This window comes from Arachis hypogaea, chromosome 10 (assembly GCF_003086295.3).
Source record: "Arachis hypogaea cultivar Tifrunner chromosome 10, arahy.Tifrunner.gnm2.J5K5, whole genome shotgun sequence".
NCBI classification, from domain to species: Eukaryota; Viridiplantae; Streptophyta; class Magnoliopsida; order Fabales; family Fabaceae; genus Arachis; species Arachis hypogaea.
This window is the reverse complement of record NC_092045.1, coordinates 8,930,234-8,948,850: the sequence shown is the minus strand read 5'-3', so window position 1 is coordinate 8,948,850 and position 18,617 is coordinate 8,930,234. Positions and strand designations below refer to the sequence as shown.

Here is an 18,617-nt window from a genome sequence, read left to right as displayed (position 1 = left end):
GAAAGGAAAGAGTTCCTCTGAATAGAGACTTATAAGATCATCTCCAGTGAAGAACTTATCCCAGTTCCTATTTATGGCCCATCTGTCATAAAAAGTAACTTTATATTAACTTTTACGTCATAAATAGTAAATAGGAACTCAAAGCATATCTCTCTTCTCCATTAGAAAGAACTAACTTTAGTCCCTATTGTGATCTTACTTAATTAATTAAAATATTTTTTTCAATAATATTATTTAAATTTATAAATTTAAAAATAATTCACTATTAAAAGATATTAATATTAAAAAAATTCATATGTAACAATAATACACAATATATAATTTGGGATTACACTAATTTGTAAAATTACTTAATACAAAGAAAAGCATAATTAAACTCTATAGTTGACGACAAGCATTGTGAAATTGCCATATGCATTCAATCAAGTCCTCTTTCAATTGTCTATGCTGCTGTCAATTTTGAAGTTGGACATTTCTTTGGAGAAATTGATGGTACGGTGCAAAATCTTCCTCTTCCAACTGAGGTTGTGATAAGCCATTTTCAACATCGTCCTACTATAAGTCTTGAGCAAAATTTTCTACATAAGTGTCTCTTTCATCATCAACAATTATATTATGCAATATAATACAAGCTCTCATTATGTTGGCAAACTTCTTCTTTTCCCAAAAGCGAGCTGGACCACGTATAATTACAAAGCGTGCTTGCAACACTCCAAATGCTCGTTCCACATCTTTTCTTTGCCCTTCTTGGTGTTGTGCAAATAACTTGCATTTCTCCCCTTGTGGCTTTGAGATTGATTTGACAAATGTGACCCATTCAGGATAAATACCATCTGCTAAATAGTATCCCATAGTATACTTATTACCATTAATAGTATAATTTACCTCTGGAGCACGGTCATTTAGAATATCATCGAACACTGGAGAACGATCTAACACGTTGATATCGTTATTTGAACCAGAAACTCCAAAGAACGCATGCCATATCCAAAGGTTTGAAGATGCTACAACCTCAAGTACTATGGTTGCAACCCCACGATAACCACTCATGTACATACTTTTCCACGCCTTTGGACAATTTTTTCATTGCCAATGCATGTAGTCAGTGCTACCCAACATGCCACGAAAGCCACGACCCTCCGCCATTTGTAGCAGGCGTTGTACATCATTTATATTTGGTTTTCGCAAGTATTCATCCTCGAACACCGAAATGACACCTTCAACAAATTTTTTCAAGCATTCAATTGTACTGCTCTCGCCTATATGCACATAATCATAAGCAGCATCAGCTGCTATGCCATATGCTAACATCCGTATCGCAGCGGTGCATTTTTGGTGTGGTGACAAGCCTCTTCTTCCAGTTGCATCAACCCTCTGTTGGAAATACGGATAAACGTTTGAGAGAGCGGCTACTATCCGAAGGAACACATGTCTTCTCATTCGAAATCTCCGTCGAAAAATGTCAGCATTATACACCGGTTCATCTGCAAAGTAATCTTGAAAAAGGTGATCTTGTCCTGCTTCTCGATCTCTGTTGATCCATGTACGAGGAGTTGGGATAGAGCTTCTATCGATATCTTCTTCTTCTGAATCTTTGAATAAACACTCATCAATCCAATGATCTATGAGTGTATTATCTTGCCGTCTTCTTTTGCCATACAAAACCTCATTAAACATATCATCAAAATTTCTAGCCATATCTTAAAATGTAATTTTTAGTACTCTTTCGAGGTGAGAAACAAGAGTTGAAATGGAGTTGCAGAGTCATTGATAGTTGATAATTATAAGTATGTCTACAACAAGTACCTACTTCTCAACGGCTACTTAACGACTAGTTTTGCAATGGCTACTTAACGGATAGTTCTGTCTTGTCTAAATTTAAAATGGCTAGTTTTGCAATGGTCACTTTCATGAACAATAACGGCACAATAATATTGACTAATTTGAAAAGTTTCATCAGAAATGAATAAAACAGACTACATCACATACCAGTAATACACAATAAAAATAAGAACATATTACGTAACTCTACGAATACAAGGAACCATTAAGTAAACCACTTAGCGATTATTTTCTCACATGCAATATCATGAAGAGCTCGTCGTTTTTCACTCATTGTAGACGTGTCAGCATTAAGTATTAGCATATCCATTTCTCTTTCCCTTTCCTTAGCCATCCTTTTCATTTTCCTTTCTTTTGCATTTATCTCTATTTCTTTAATATACCTCTGAGTTTGTAATTCTTGTTCTTTCATTGCTGCTTGAGTTTGTAATTCTTGTTCTTTCATTGCTGCTTGAATTTGTAACTCCTTCTCCTTCATTGCCATAATCTTTGATCTATGTTCCCTCTCCTCTTCTCTTTCGTTTTTCCTATCCATTAGTTCATTTTCTCTAACATTCTTAATATTTTCCATGAGAGATAGTTTTTTAATAACCAATGATTTTTTCGCTAAAATCTTCAGACATTTATGCTTTTCCCTTACTTTTTTGCTTGCTTTTCTTTGATCCTTGTGGGTGAATGGGAGAGTCCACACCGGGTTCGTCAGCCAACGGTATTTCTGAGTTTAATGAGGATGAGTATACTCCAATTGCACTAACCTTGGTTCTCTTTGAGCCTCCACTCTGTATAGGTAGTTGGCTTCTCCATTTTTACTCCAAACGAAGCATATTTCAATGCCTTTCAAAAGTAAATTTCTGACCATAATGTGTGGAATAAAATTGTTGATCGAAAAATATTTTTTGACTAAGGTAAGGTAGGTCAAAGTAGCAAAGAATTCGAAGATTTAAGTGGTTTTCGAAAAGATGCATGTGCAGGCATTGGCTGGAGGTACTCGATGCAAATTTGATTTCGAAATATTTTATCAAATCGAACAGGTCAAGTCGGTCAAGTATTCGAAAAAAGTAATTGAATAAGTTATTTCGAAAAGAAGATTGAGCTGTTATGTAAGTGGAGAAGTTGAAGACATTTCCCATGTGAAAAATTTATGAGTAAGCATTTATCAGCCAAAGAGCAGGAACTATTATCGAGGAGTATGCATTTAAAGTTGTGTTTTTGTAATTAATTGTCAGTTACAAAAGTGGATTATAAATATTAGAAGGTTTTAGGGAATAAGGGTTAGAACTTTAACTCAGAAAATACTCAAGCACACTCACATCCCCAGAGATTTCCTGAGTCTGCAATTGAGTTACTTTTCTATAGGGTTCCTTCCATCTTTTTACTCTTTCAATTTATCTTCTTGTAAACTTTATTTTTCAAGCAAGTTTATCTTTCAAGTATCCTTTAATTTCAATGTCCAGTTTACATTTCTACACTTCTAATTTTTATGTCAAAGCCCTTTGACTCAGTTGAAGGCACTTTACTGCTTTCTTTTAATTTCAACGCATCCCTTTCAGATTTCAGCATATTTTCTTTTCGAAAACTTTATTTCTTTTGTTTCTTTCATTGATTTAAAAATTTTAATTTATCTTTTATCCCAATATTCGTCTAATCAAAGACACTTTGATACACTTTTAGAAAACTGGTACCTTCAAAGAGGAGTAGGTTTCGCTCCCAGATCACTAGATATCGAACCACCATCGATTTGCTACAAATTGACAAAACAAAAGTTTATAGGAAAACTCCTTTATATCATCAGTATTCGAACTACTCCTTATGTTTCGACTAGTTTGATCGTAGCAACCAGCAAATTGTGCAATTGCTTTGTTGATCTTATACCATCGTTTCTTACATGCAACTATAGGGTCGGTTGAAATATTCAACCATGCACCGATCAACATCTCATCCTCTTTCCATTGCCAGTGTTGAATACTATCTTGCCTACAACTTTCAATGTCATCTTCATTGAGGTCGATAGCATCTAATCCGCGAGAGTTGGCAAAATTTGAATATTGTGAATTTGGACTACATTGTATCGGAGTCTGAGGGGATGGGCTAGAAGAGCTACCAACATTAGATGAGCTATGTCTCGATGCACTGAATTGAGTTGAAAACGGCAAGAATGTTGGAGCAACATTTCCAATAGAAGGATTAAATATGGATGAAAATACAAAACGTGGTATTTGTGAATTTTGATTTTGTGGTTTAGGAAATTGATTATTATAAGGAGTTTGAAAATTAAATTTAGGAAGATTTTGTGGATTTGGATTTTAAAATATATTTGGTAGTGTGAAGTTTTGATTTAGAATTTGAGAGTTTGAGATTTGAGATTGTTGGGTATTTGGAGTTTGAAAAAAGTTTTGTAAGTAATAGAAAAAAGAGTTGAGTTGATTTAGTTTCATTTTTCTGAACAAAAAATAGTAGCATTAGAACTTTGATTTCATAAAATTTGAAAGAAGATGAAAAAGAGTAGAAGAAAGTGTGAGAATAGAAGTGTATGTAAGTAGTATATATAGAGTAACAAAATATTAATTTATTAATAATAACGGTAATATAGTAACGGCTAGTTTTGTAATGTGGTTAGTATTTCAAATTTTATACATAAAAATAAACTACTCACCAAAAAAATTATTTTATAATATGTAAAAAATTAAAATTTTTTTATGTAAATAAATTTAATTAATTATAATTTAATATAATAATATAATTAATATTTAATATTAATTTAATTATTTATATTAATTATAATTTAAATAATTAATATAAATTATTAATTAAATAGAATTATAATTAATTATTATAATTATTAATAAATTAAATATAATTTAATTATTTAATATAAATTTTTAAATAATTATATTAAATAATTAAATCATATTTAATTTATAAATAATTATAATATTTAATTATATAAGTAAAATATATGTATAGTTAACATATTATGCAACGTTTATCTTTTATACGTATATAAAAAGGTTAAGTATTGTTTTCGTTCTTAAAATTTGGGGTGAAAATCAAAATTGTTCCTGACATTTTTTTGTTATTAAAATCATCCTTAGCGTTACAAAACGTTATAAAATCGTCATTTTCTACTTCAATTTTATTTTTTTTACCAAATTATCTTTTATTATTAATAAAAATAATATTTTTAAAAAAAGAGCAAAACCCCACCCCCACCCACTCTCCAACATCTCTTCGGTCTCTCCCCCCACCCCTCCCCCAATCCCCTTCCTTCTACTCTTCACCGCCACCCTCTTTTTCTCACCTTCGCCGCGGCAATTACTACTGCTGGAGGGCACCCACCCCTCTTCCCCTTCCTCTTTTCACTCTTTCCCAATCCCCTTCTAGCTTCTCACTCTTCCCTAATCTCCTTCCTCTTCTCACTCTTCCCCAATCCCTTTCCACCTCCTCCTTCTCCCTTTCCTCACCACCATCACCACTGCCACCATAGCCATTTATTATTCACGACACTTTTTTTTCACCAACAACAATAGTCCTAAAATAAATTAATAGTAACATTCACAAAATAAATCAACAAAAAATTTAGAGGCAGAAGAAGCATAACAATTTAAATAATCACAGCAATTTCAATAAACAATAATTCAATAATCATCCACTACAATTTCAGTTTTCAGATCCAAAAACAGCAAAAGAATAGAAATTAAAAAAAATTAAAAAATCACAGAAGAAGAAGCATAAACTCAACCAAAAGCAAAAGTTCAAGCAGAAACAGAAATTCAAGCAGAAGCAAAAGAAGAAGCAGCAGAAGAAGAAGAGGCAGAAAAAGAAGTAGAGGCAGTCAGAGAAGAAGAAGTAGTGCCGGCGGAGTCCCCCCTCCCGATGACGACGCGACGACGGCGGCGAACCCTAGAAACGAATAAGTAGGGCGGCGGAAACGGAGAGAAGAAAAATTGAGGTTGGAATTGGGGTTGGGGTTTTGAAGAGAAGGGCATGAAGAAGGGGGTGGGGGGTTACAAGAGTGGGGTGGGGGGGTGGGAGGAAGGTTTTGTTTTAATTTTTTAATATTATTTTTAATTATTTTTATTATTTATTAAGGGTAATTTGGTAAAAAAATAAAATTGAAGTAGAAAAAGGATAATTTTATAACGTTTTGTAACGTTGAGGATGATTTTAATAACAAAAAAAAAGTTGGGGACGATTTTGATTTTCACCCAACCTTAGGGACAAAATTATTACTTAACCCTATATAAAATATTGTTAATTTTATTAATAAAATATTATTCAATTTTTTTTAATTTAATTGCCTCATGTTAGAATATTATTGATTAAAATCAAAAGAAACCAAGTCCCTCTGAGCAGGACTTTGCTTGCTTTGAAAATTGTGATGGAACTCATCTTCATTTTGCTCCAACCTTAGTCTCCATTTTTTGTGAGACAAATAGTAAATGGGACTTTCATTTGTTTACCATTGGACATACTCTAATGTCTAATGATACCTTGTGGCAAGTTATTTTTAAAATAAATAATAATATAAAATTATACTTAATTTATTAATAATTATAATAAATTAATATAATTATTTATTAATTAATTATGATTTTATTATTTAATTAATTATTATAAAAATAAATATTTATATAAAATCATAATTAATTAAATTTATTTACATAAAAAATAAATTTAATTTTTACATATTACAAAATAATTTTTGGTTGGATTATTTATTTTTATTTATAAAATTTAAAATACTAACCAAATTCAAGTTATCTATTTTAATATTTTTTAATATTGAATTATTTTTGAATTTATAAATTTTAATAACATTATTGTAAAAAAATAGTAACAACATTAATTTTAATTACTTTTAATTAATTAATTAAGTGGGATCATAATAAGGACTAAAGTTTGTTTCTCCTAATGGAGAAGAAAGATGCTTTGAGTTCTGTTCTGTTCCAGCCCGGTCCAGCTGGTCCAATACCCTGGTTCGGCCGGCCGATCAGACGGGTATGCAAAACCCGAATCAAGAGGAAACTCGAGACACCACCTCCCCCTCCTCGAGGTACACGACAGTCGGGGAAGGAAGTTTCTTGAAAGGTGAGTTTGCTCCTGTGAGACCCGCCCTAGTTGCAGACTATATAAAGGGAGGGCCCTACCCCTCCCTCGAGGTACGTCACCTAACCCTCCCTCATCTTTTCTGCCACCTTGTACGGATTCTGACTTGAGCGTCAGAATCCCTTTTGCAGGTGGCTTCTCCTCTCATCACTCCATCAACCCGAGAGGTCGTGAAGCTCTATTCCTCTCCTTTCAACGTTAGCCTAAGAGGTCCAATCACACACGTGCGACCCGGATCCAGGTCTCCTATCACCCCCGCATACACTACATCTTCGACCCGTTCAGGCACCGACCTACCAAACAAGTTCCTATTTACTGTTTATGACGTAAAAACTGATGTCGGGTTACTTTTTATGACAGGTGGGTCATAAATAAAAACTGAGATGAATTTTCTATTATAGATAGTCTAAGAAGAGAGAGAAGAGAGAGAGACTGTAAAAATTATTTTTTTTATATGTTAAAACTAGTTTTAATTTATAAATTAATTTAAATAAGTTTTTTTAATTAAAACTAGTTTTATTTTTATGAACTAATTTAAATTAATACATTGTATTGTACTATCGTAAATTGGTTTAAAATTAATTTTTTATGTAACAAAATAGTTTGATTCAGTTTTTAAACTATTTAAAATAGTTTGGTATAGTTTCAGTTTAGATTATGAGAAAACTGAACCTTAGTTATACCTGGGAAATGGGTGGACGACCGAATTCGAATCAACCTAGGCTGAGCCATAATTGAATTCGACACTAGCTGATCAATAAATAAGTTGACTTATTTCGCACATTTTTTATTATTTATCTTTTAATAAACCTAAATTATTAAGTTAAAAAAATCTTTTTTAGTTAATGTTCGAGTCAAAAGATTTTATGATACATTTATATATTTTTTCATACTTAATTAACTAAAGTCTGCAAAATTTAGTTAAGAAATTAATATTATACAACAATAAGACTATATATTGAAAAAGAAGACAATAGACTAATGACCGATTCACTTGAACCCGCTTAAAATGGTCCGTTTATAAACGAGTTGTATTTTTATTGATTAGACTCATCCATTTTTATGAGCAAATCGAGTCGACTCATTTTGATAGCTCTGCTTTTAACTAGGAAAAGAATATGCAGACCCAAAACAGAAAATTTGAGAAAAATAATATTATACCGAAAAATATACCCTTATTCATTTTCCAGTTTACAAGTAGGCTAATTAAATCAGAATAACCCATTTAATACATGAAAAATTGCCAAATACAGATAAAGAAGGTAGAATATTACAATTTCATTGGTTATAAGATTTAAAGGTATCATCATATATCACTAGCCACTAGCCAGTGAGTTTCACTATGATATAAACATAGTAAGCAGTGCAATACAACACTTGACTAAATTATACCATAACATCATCTTTTTTGGTCAAAACCAAATTATCCTCCAATCAAGTTGGGTAAGATTACTTGGGGTGCAAAACTTTCTCCTTTTGAGTTTTTGCATAGTCCAAGATTTCTGGTTAAGGTCATAGCATAAACTTTCTCCTTAGAAAAGATGTTTATCTTGCTGATGGGAGACAACCTTGTGACAAGTCAGGGGTTTCAATTTCAAGAAAACTTGTAAGTAATGTTTTCCTTGAAGATTGTGGTTTTGAGCTACCTGAAGATAAAGATGATAATTTTAGGTGATTTTCTGATGAACCTTTCTCAATCCTGGAGGCATCTTGTATGGCTAAAATCACTTCTTGCATTCTTGGTCTGGAGAAACCATGTTGCTCCACACATTGCATGGCAATTTCAGCAACCCTCCAAACCGACTCGGTCTTGACATTCCCAACCAGGGATGGATCCATGATGCTTACCACGTCGCCTTTTTGGATTAAGGATCTTGCCTGCAAAACAATGATTTTCAAAGTGGTGAAAAAATTTTCTAGTTGGACTAGTTGCTATCTTTTTCTTTTGAGTGAACTTCCAATTTCGTCATTGGCCAAAAACATGGAAGATAAAGTCATCCCTGATGTCTTTTTTTTTTTAAAAAAGACAGCCCGGTGCACAAACATCCCGTATTAACACAGGATCCAAGAAAGGGCCACACCCAAAGGGTGTAATGTATGCAGCATGATCTGATAAATATATCCGTGGCTGTTTTCATGGCTTGAAGTTGCTCCAAGGCTCCACATCTCGTCCCTCATGGTTTTAAAATTATAAAATTGTCCCCGGGCAATCGAAAAGGGTGATAATTTAGTCCGTCCTTACAAAATCCGTACATGTAAGTGATGAACTTGTCCAAGAAGGTAATAGTGAAGGACGAAGTCGTCACCTTCAAATCTTGGACTACTTTGTCTTCTGTATATTTTCTTATTCAGTTTTACTTCAGCTTTTGTTTGGAAACCATGGTGAGACTAAAGTACTAAAGAAAAATAATAAATCACACATACCCAATGAACTATATTCATTTCAGGACCATAATCTTCTGGTGACACCGGCTTTCTTCCAGATATCAATTCCAGCATAACAACTCCAAAACTATATACGTCACTCTTTTCGGTTAATTGTTGACTTGCATAGTACCTGTTCATTAAAAAAAAAATCCGAACACATAGAAACTTAGTTTAACATATTACCCTAACAAAGATATCACTGATCATGCATGAGACTCATAGCTTACTCAGGATCCAGGTAGCCTACAGTTCCTCTTGCAACACTTGATATATGAGTCAAATCTTCTTCAGCTAACCTTGATAGTCCAAAATCTGACACTTTCGCTCTCATATTGATGTCGAGGAGAATATTGCTCGTCTTTACATCTCGGTGAATAATACTAGGATTGCATCCTGTGTGCAGGTATTCAAGGCCTACAGAAATAGAAAATTTCACTTTTGAATATTAATTTTGATAGTAAATTACTAAGTTTACCTATGGACCAAGAAATTGATTAATCAACCTTTCGCTGCATCTTCTGCAATCCGAAGCCGTGCTAACCAGTCTAATTGTTTCTGACTCGAACCTTCTGTCAAAACATCGAAATATACATCATCTCACAACTTCCAATAAATAAAAATAAATGAATATGAGGGAGTGGAATTAGACCATGAAGGTGATCCCTTAATGTGCCATTGTGCATGTACTCGTAAACAAGAATATTCTGATATTCTTCTTCACAATATCCAATCAAAGGAACCAAGTTTCTGTGATGAATTCTTGAGAGGAGAGCTACCTGCATTTATGATATGCAATCAATGAGCTTAAAATTTAAGCTTTCTGTCATATTTTTCTAGTTTCTCTAACCGTAGTAAAATATTTGTATTGCAAAGTAGACTTTCTGCATTTTTAGAACTTAGCTGGAATTAAGATTTCATAGTTTCTATTTCTAATTCTAATATATTTGCATTTTCACAATTCCTATCTTTGCTTCTTAGATTAAGAGAAATACATGTGGGTTGAGTCAAAGCAAAAAACATTCAACAATGAACGAGAAAAATCCAACAATTTAGAGATCAATCATTCAATTTCAATCTATTAATTGGACAAATTGTTCATTGATTAAAAGTAAAATAATATCTGAATGACAAGATAAAGACATTCATAAAGAAAATTAGAAAAATGATAAAACAAAACAAAAGATAAAAAAGGGGTTCTAAACTAGGAACATGCTATGCTAATAAAAATTAGAGGAGCATACATTATCTTTTGATTGAAAGCAGGTAACAACTTATAATAGTAGATTTTTCAGAACTCATTGTATATTGGAATTCAAATATGAAATATGGAAATGCTACCTCAGTCACAAATTGTTGGTTCCCATGGCTGGATGGATCAGTCATAGTCTTAACCGCAATCTCCTTTCCATCTTTCATTCTCCCATAGTAGACAGATCCAAAGCTTCCTTTCCCGATTTTCCTCGAAAAGTTATTAGTAGCTTCTTTCAACTCCGAAAGTGAAATATAGTAAGCAGTACCCTCATCCATTAAAGTCCCACCCTTACCGAATGAATATCCGGTCAATGGCTTTGTACTACCTCTGGAAATCCCTGCACCACACAATAACACTTAGATGGAAGAGCTTGAGTATTTACCAAGTACTAGATTTTGACTCATACGACAAACCTTTTTCATCACATTTCTGTTTAGACGCCTTTCTCCGTGCATTATGCATTAGCAGAAGACTTGTTAAGAATAATAGTAATAATATTACTAGTATTCCAATTGAAGCTCCTAGTATCAACTGAAAATGCTTCTTGTTCCCTCTATGTAGTTCAGGATTATTATCATAGCTGGAAGTGAAAATAAACATGGTCATTACTTCAATCTGCATACCGAATATGAAAAGATACTCATCCTATTATGTTCATACTGAAGTTACTTTAAATTAGTCTCGGTGGCTGTTCGGCATCGGTAGTAAGTGGGATTAATGCTAGTAAAATCATCAAGTTGCTGAGCATACTCACTTGAAAATGATTTTTCCAGATAATAGTCCTGTTGGTATTTCTCCGCTAAATGAGTTATTCTGTATAAACCTGTCAAATATTCACAGACGATCCATAAAGATCTGACAGAGGTAACAATCTAAGAAGTATATACATCAAAATAGTGACCGTAAAGGGCTAAGTATGAAAATCTGTTGAGTTGTTCTAGAAGTAGAAATGATAAATTTTAAAGATTAACTGCTACTTACAGTGCTTGCAAATTTGGCAAACTACCCAAGTAAGACGGTAATGGACCAGTCAATTTGTTGTTCTCTAAATGCCTGCATGTCATTAGTTGAAAATAAAATGAGAAAACAAGAAAAAAGGCACGGAGAAAAACTCAAAGAAGGGCCATTTACAAAATATTGATTCTTGGTTCCATCACAGAGCCCTCAAAAATATAAATAAATGAATGCTGTGTGTGAAACTGAACGTACACAATGTTTAGATTGATAAGATTGCTCATGTCAGGTAGTGTTCCTGTAAGCAAGTTACCATCTAACCACCTAAGGAAATGAGAACAATATTACAAAAGAAAAGTAAACTAAAGAAGAAAAATCAAAATTACTCCCCCCCCCCCCCCAAAAAAAAAGGATGATTCAACTTACAACTCTGTCAATGCTTCCATGTTGTTGAGCTCTTGTGGAATTTCACCTTTCACATTCCTTCTTGACAGGTTTCTATTACAAAATTTTTAGAATTAGTAAAAATATTGCACTTTTTGAACTTTCAGTAAAGCAGTATACATTTAGAATGTAATATATTTTTTGAACATTTCAAATATCTTATAAGTGATTCTAACATCAGGCTTAAACTTTCAGAATCCAGCATTGTTTGTGTTTAATTTCACCATTCTTGAAGTTTCAGGTTAAATAAAAGATATGGAGATATTACATCTTTGTGATTCTTGGAGGGGTAGTTGCACTACAATTAACCGACTCCCAGGGTGTTGGAACACAGGGATCCCCATTATTTGGGTCAGTATCAGAAGACAAGTAGCGAAACACATTTATTACATTTACTGCAAAATGAAAGTATGTTTATGTAAGTTAAATGATTATATCAGTATGTACTTAGTCATATACTGATTCATATAATATGGTATACTACCCATGCTCCAAAAGTTATTTTCGCAAAATATATACTGATATTAAAAGCTTACCATCTTCTTTGTCAGTTTTGGAAGCGATTTCAACATATTTGCTTATTTCCATTGCATTTAGAAGAGGTCCTTGAGTAGAATCCCTGGTCTTAGCAAAGGAGAAGGAAAGAACAAAATCCAGACTCACATTCATATAACTTGGTTCATATAGAGTGTAGCTACCATTTGCATTCTCAGCTATGTTAACCACTGCATTGCTATAGTCAGGTATATAAGGTTGCTCCAATTTGAATTTTCGGGTCTCGTTCTTACCGAGATCTTGGATCTCCGCAAAATATGCGTAAGCTCTAGCATTGGCAGGGAAGTCTTCAAGGTTCAATCTGTAGCTGAGTACCCGTTTTGTGCCTACAACCGCGGTTTGCATCACTTTAACAGGAGGGTATTCCCTTGTCTGTATATTTATGTTCTTTGTTGTGTTAATTCTAATTGTGCCTGGGGCCACCCCAACAAGAAAATTTTGTCTTTTAATGAGATCCGAATCCCAGATTCTATCATATGGATCATCTGGATACCTGATATATTAAGTACTTGTTAAAATAATCATAAATAAATCAAGGTAAAGGTACCAAAAGGAAAAAAAATCCTTTTATCCATTTTCCCCTATCAAGCTTGCCATGCCGCATGCTGCAAGAAGTTTAGCTAAGGTCTCTGAGGTCAAGTTTTAGAAAGTTTCTAATCCTTGTGGTTAAAGCTGAGTAAACTACATCTCTCGAAAGATTAGTTTTCTAACAAAATAGTAACCGAGAGATTGATAATTATCCCGTGGTACCTTTTCCGGTTACGTAGTTTGAGTAAACCGTCGTTTTGGCCCTTGAAACATTAGTTTACTGACAAAAATAGTTCTCATCTTAGGTGGATTTGTCGAGCAGAATAAACCTTTTACTACAGGATCACTATCAATCTTAGAGCAACCATTTTGTGAACAAACTAGTCTTTCAAGGATCAAAACAGTGGTTTACTTACCAAATGCTATACAACATATGCAAAATAGAGAATTTTGAAGCGGGGTTTAGCTTGCGAACCTGACAGCATGCTCACTAGTAGCACCAAAGTTAATCCTTGCAGCCACTTTCAAGAAGAAATCATCCTCGAAGTCCGTGGCATACATTGACACATTCAAGGGCCTAAGCTCCAGTGTGGATATGAATGGAGAGCCAGTGGTGGCACAACACATGCAAACATCAACAGAGTCCGAGGGTGCTCTGAAAATCATCTCCTTCACATAGACCCTTGATGCATCATAGACTGACACAGTGGCCCATTTTGTTGCATCCAAGAAGAGCAGAAATTGAGGGTATGTGTCTCCATCTCCCAAGTTCCCATACTGAAAACTTGCTCTGACAAGGTACCTGTTCGGTTCAAGCGATTAGCATACACCAAAATTGAGAAGCATACAAATTACCCCCTCGGTTCACAAATATAAGTCACTTTTGGGAAAAGTACACAGATTAAGCCTACTGGAGTAGATAATCACTGAAAAGGGGGTGTAATGGAAAAAGTATATTGAAACATCCTTATACTATTCAAACAAATTATATTGGTGAACAAAGTTTCATAAAATATAACCTATATTATCGGACAGAAGGAGTAACAGATTAAGTAAGAAAATAGGATTTAATTTTCATGCATCCTCATTGCAAAGATGTTTTACACATGTATCCAACTACGTATTGTCATATTAACAAAAATAACTACTAGTCGCACCACCGCATGAGTGGACATTCAGAAGAATGAATGCGACTAAATGACTGTAGATGATAATTTACACTATCAATACATCAAAATTAAACTCACGGAACTACCATGGGCCAAATGTCACATATTGACCGAAAACCTTAAATTGATGTCTCATTTAATCGAAACTTAACCGATGCGTGCAACAATACCTTCTCCTCTCCTCAGTTTTCAGTGTGTAACAGTACTTTCTGCTGTCTATTGGAAAGTCCCTCCTTGTCTTGTACTGAAGAGGAATCATATTGCTGCCACTATTTGGGTTTTGAACTTCCACAGCTTTGCCATGTTTCATGATCTCAGAATCCGGAATCCATGGCAACCCTGTTGTTGAATCATTGTAGTAGCTTGTTCCACCACAGTCAATGCTCACAAATTCTGCATCCCCAAAATCACAATGATCTCACATAATTAGAGCCCCCTCATGATTTTGCTTTTATTTTTATTTTTATTTTTATTTTCTTCATTCCATCACAAAAATAATACGATATTAAACAGAATAAGCATATGCTTTCAACTTAGGGTTTTGAAATATAAATGGGACTAAACTTCACACTTCAAAACTCACAAACAAGCTTTCAGGATTTCTCATCTCTACGTTGATAAACTTACATAAGTTCAGGTGTTTAGGCATGCATGGTGATTTCTAATTTGCTTGAACTAAGACAGAATTGAAACTGAAATTGAAAACTAAGTTCATTGGTTTTTGGATAGTATATCTATGACTACACAGTGAAAAAGAAAAGAAAAGAAAAGAAGATATATACATACCTTGAAGTTGGCAAAGAGAATACGGTGGTAGTAGAAGAAGTGTAAAAAGGAAGAAGAGAGAAAATGAAGCCATTGAAGTAGGAAGAGGAAGCTAAAAGATTTTGCATCAAGAATTTTGGGTCATTGATGAAATTAACTTCTGCTTTGATGTGTTCAGCATCTTCAAGTCTCAACCAGCTCTTCCTTTTTTTTCCCACTTAACTTTTAAGTTTTCACTCCCTTCTTTAATTTTATTTATTTATATTTATTTATTTTTTGATATGTTTGTTTTGATTGTTCACTCACGTTTGTGTAGCTTTTTATTGACGTTGGAATCTTCTTTTTCTTTTGGGACAATGGACAAGATTTCAGACCCTCCTTTTTCTCTTTTCTTTTAGATGTGTTCATACATTTTATTATTATTATTATTATTATTATTATTATTATTATTAGGGGTGGCAATAAGACGGGTGTTTCCTCTACGCGACTCGTCTCATCCTACAATAATTCGCATAGAATCGGTCCTATTTCTACTTACGAGGAGTAAAAAGTTAAATCTTTCTGCAGGTACCCATATCTATAATTATTAAAATCCAACAAATAAAATTAAATTTTAAAATTTATATAAACATTATCACATATATAACATAAAATAAGATAAAAATTTAAATATAATATAATATTATTAATTATTTTATATATATTATATATATTAAAATTATATATATTATATATATATTGGGATGGGTAGAGGCAGGTATTAACTAAATCTGACTCTGCCCTGTCTCACCCCGCCTAAGATTTCGTCCTCCAGAAAATTTGCATCGCACTGGAGCGAGTAATTACCTGCTCCGAATGGATAGGGACGGAGTGAATATCTGCAGATTCAGACACTATTATCACTCTTAGTAGTAATATTATTATTAAGTATGTTTGTATATTATTCCGATATTTGTTATGATATTCGACAATTTTGTTCTACAAATTTTTTTTATAAAGGGCGCCTAGCAATGTTCATAAAAATATTTAAATAATATTATTGTGTCGAAAAAATATAAAAAACTAATTTTTAATTAGCAACACTAATTAATTTTAGTATTTAGGTTTATAATTTAAGATTTAGATTTAAAAGTTTATTATTTAAAATTTAAATTTTAAGATAAATTAAATAATTAAAAAAATTAGATGATGTATATATCAATTGAAAAAAGTTGATTATCTAATATTATTCTATTGTATTATAAAAAAATAAGAGATATCTAAGATTGTGAGTAAATAAAAATACATATATCATTTTGAACTTTGTTAACTATTATTTTGTTATTAAAAACAATTCTATTGAAGTATTATACATTTCATAATATCTTCAAAAACACTAAATATTTTTAATAGTAAATTTCTTTCTAATATCTTCAATACATGTATTGACAATTTTAAATTGTTTATTATATGTTAAATAAAAAAAATATTTTGGGAATCTTAATTGATACCATTGGTGTTAAAACCCTTGCAACTTTCTTTCTCTTTTACCCACTCTTGTTTAAAAAAAAAAAAAAAAAGGAGTGACACACAAGTCACAATTAAGCTCAATGTATGAAAGTGATTGGCATTAAACACTTGAGCCCCACTCACTTGTGTTTTTACTTTTTACTATAAGAAGCTCCCAAAAACGAAGACTTACAGGGTATAATAAAACTTGATATTGCCTTATAGGACAACATAAACAGACATAACAGGCTGTACTAATTATATTTATCATTCTCTATCACGTTATGCTTCTTTTTTCTTTGGTATTAAGTATTTAACAATAGTACTCTTATTATTTTTAATTTATTGTCATAAATAAATTGATGGGTCATATGCACTGAATAACTATGCTATGACTTGATTATAAATTAGGAACACCCTTAAATGTGCTAAAAGGGCATGCATGACCAAACCCAATAATAATATTAATAATAATAACGTTTCTGTTTTTGACAATGTTTATATACACATGATTTTTATATTATATATTTATATGAATTTATAAAAAAAGTGATATTATTAAAATCAGAATGATATATTTATTTTTTAATAATAATAATAATAATAATAATAATAATAATAATAATAATAATTATTAGAGGCCTGCTATACATACAAGTCTTACAAGTCCAATAAAACATGCATTACACTTAATTAACGCATTACACACTTCCACATTCAAGAGTAAATAAAATGCACGTTATTCAATAACTTCCTGTTTCCAACGCACGCTACTCACCATGCATTATGAACGACTCTTCTTCTTCTTCCTCCATGAAAACAATTTTCTTGCCAAATTTGAAGATCATGAAACTTCAGAAATACACCTAAACGATTACAGAAATACACCCAAAGAATTACAGAAATACACCCAAACGGTTACATGAATTCACCCAAACGATTATAGAAATACACCCAAAGGATTACAAAAATACACCCAAAGGATTTAAGAAATACACCCAAAATTCGTTGAAGTACACCTTATGCATATTTCAGAACTCTTTCTCTTTTTCCTCCTCATCTTTTGCTGCTTCTTCTTCTTTAAAAACGATTTCAGAGTTTGATGTCAAAAAAAATGGAAACCGAGAATAACGAAAAAAGAAAACAGAGAGAAAAGCACGTAAATGAAGAAGAATAACAAAAAGAGGAAGAAGAACGTGCAGCAAGAAGAAGAAGAAGGAGAAAGAGAAGGCAAGAAACGAAAGAAAAGAAGAAGAAGAGGAAGAGGAAGAAGAACGTGCAAAAAGAAGAAGAACGAGAAAGAAAAAGCAAGAAACGAAAGAAAAGAAGAAGAAGAAGAGAAAGATGAAAAAAAAGAAGAACGTAGACCTTATATCGCATTTTTAGGATTTATTCGTTAATTAACTTGTAAAGCATACAAGGCCTAATAACTTGTATCCAGAACTTTTCTCTAATAATAATATGTAATGTACTTTAATGTACTTGTTCCCACATTTGTATGTGGTGTGAGTGATTTTTATTTTTAACAATTTAGTTAAATTTAGTTACTTAAAGATTTAGACATCTAAAATTTTTGTTTTTATTTTTTTTAATAATAATAATAGTAATAGTAATGTACTTTAATTATTGCTTTTTCAGAGCGCATAATCTTATCAAGGGTGCAACATTGCTTTGGACCATGTTGTCTTTATGCTTTTTAATTTTTGTTGAAGTTTGAAAAAGCATGCAATGCAGATATTGTAGAGAGGCTGTGGAAGAATGTGGTCCCTCCATCTAATCTCAATGCAATCAATTCAGTGGTCCAATTTTACACAGATTTTCTGCACTGTCTTATTCTTTCTTTATTTGCAACTTGAGTTTCTTATGATTTTTCAAGCTGCAGATTTTTTTTTTTATTTCTTTCCTAATTTGAATCTGTATTTAATAGTCAGCTGGATTTTTTTTTTATATTTTAAGTCAATTGGAATACAATTTTCTTTTTTATTTTTCAGGTTTGAAGTGTACCAAATTAAAGTAACCTATAGTGATAATCTATTAATCTAATAGTATAAGTTTAATAAAAATATTGATATAAATTATGTTAATAT

The 18,617-nt window shown here is 32.3% G+C and overlaps 2 protein-coding genes across 5 annotated transcripts; both read right to left on the bottom strand.

Annotated features, from left to right (window-relative positions):
• Window positions 1–1,083: 1,083 nt before the first annotated feature.
• On the bottom strand, window positions 1,084–1,677 carry LOC112717283 (uncharacterized). The gene has a single exon (XM_025769362.1). It carries the CDS (start codon window positions 1,675–1,677, stop codon window positions 1,084–1,086), a length of 594 nt encoding a protein of 197 aa, XP_025625147.1.
• Window positions 1,678–8,087: 6,410 nt separating this feature from the next.
• LOC112715079 (probable LRR receptor-like serine/threonine-protein kinase At1g67720) lies at window positions 8,088–15,421 on the bottom strand. 4 transcript variants are annotated; one of them, XM_025766828.3, is made up of 16 exons: window positions 15,064–15,421; window positions 14,448–14,670; window positions 13,584–13,910; window positions 12,562–13,073; window positions 12,294–12,420; window positions 12,008–12,079; window positions 11,837–11,905; window positions 11,609–11,680; window positions 11,382–11,450; window positions 11,041–11,207; window positions 10,714–10,964; window positions 10,025–10,151; window positions 9,879–9,944; window positions 9,603–9,789; window positions 9,373–9,505; window positions 8,088–8,826 (listed from the first exon to the last, which is right to left on the bottom strand). In XM_025766828.3, exons 1-16 carry the CDS (start codon window positions 15,134–15,136, stop codon window positions 8,494–8,496), a joined length of 2,808 nt encoding a protein of 935 aa, XP_025622613.1. In that variant the 5' UTR covers window positions 15,137–15,421; the 3' UTR covers window positions 8,088–8,493. The 4 variants fall into 4 exon arrangements, with proteins under 4 accessions (XP_025622613.1, XP_025622614.1, XP_025622615.1 ...); XM_025766829.3 differs by having other exon boundaries at window positions 9,879–9,941; XM_025766830.3 differs by lacking the exon at window positions 11,837–11,905.
• Between the last annotated feature and the right edge of the window lie 3,196 nt (window positions 15,422–18,617).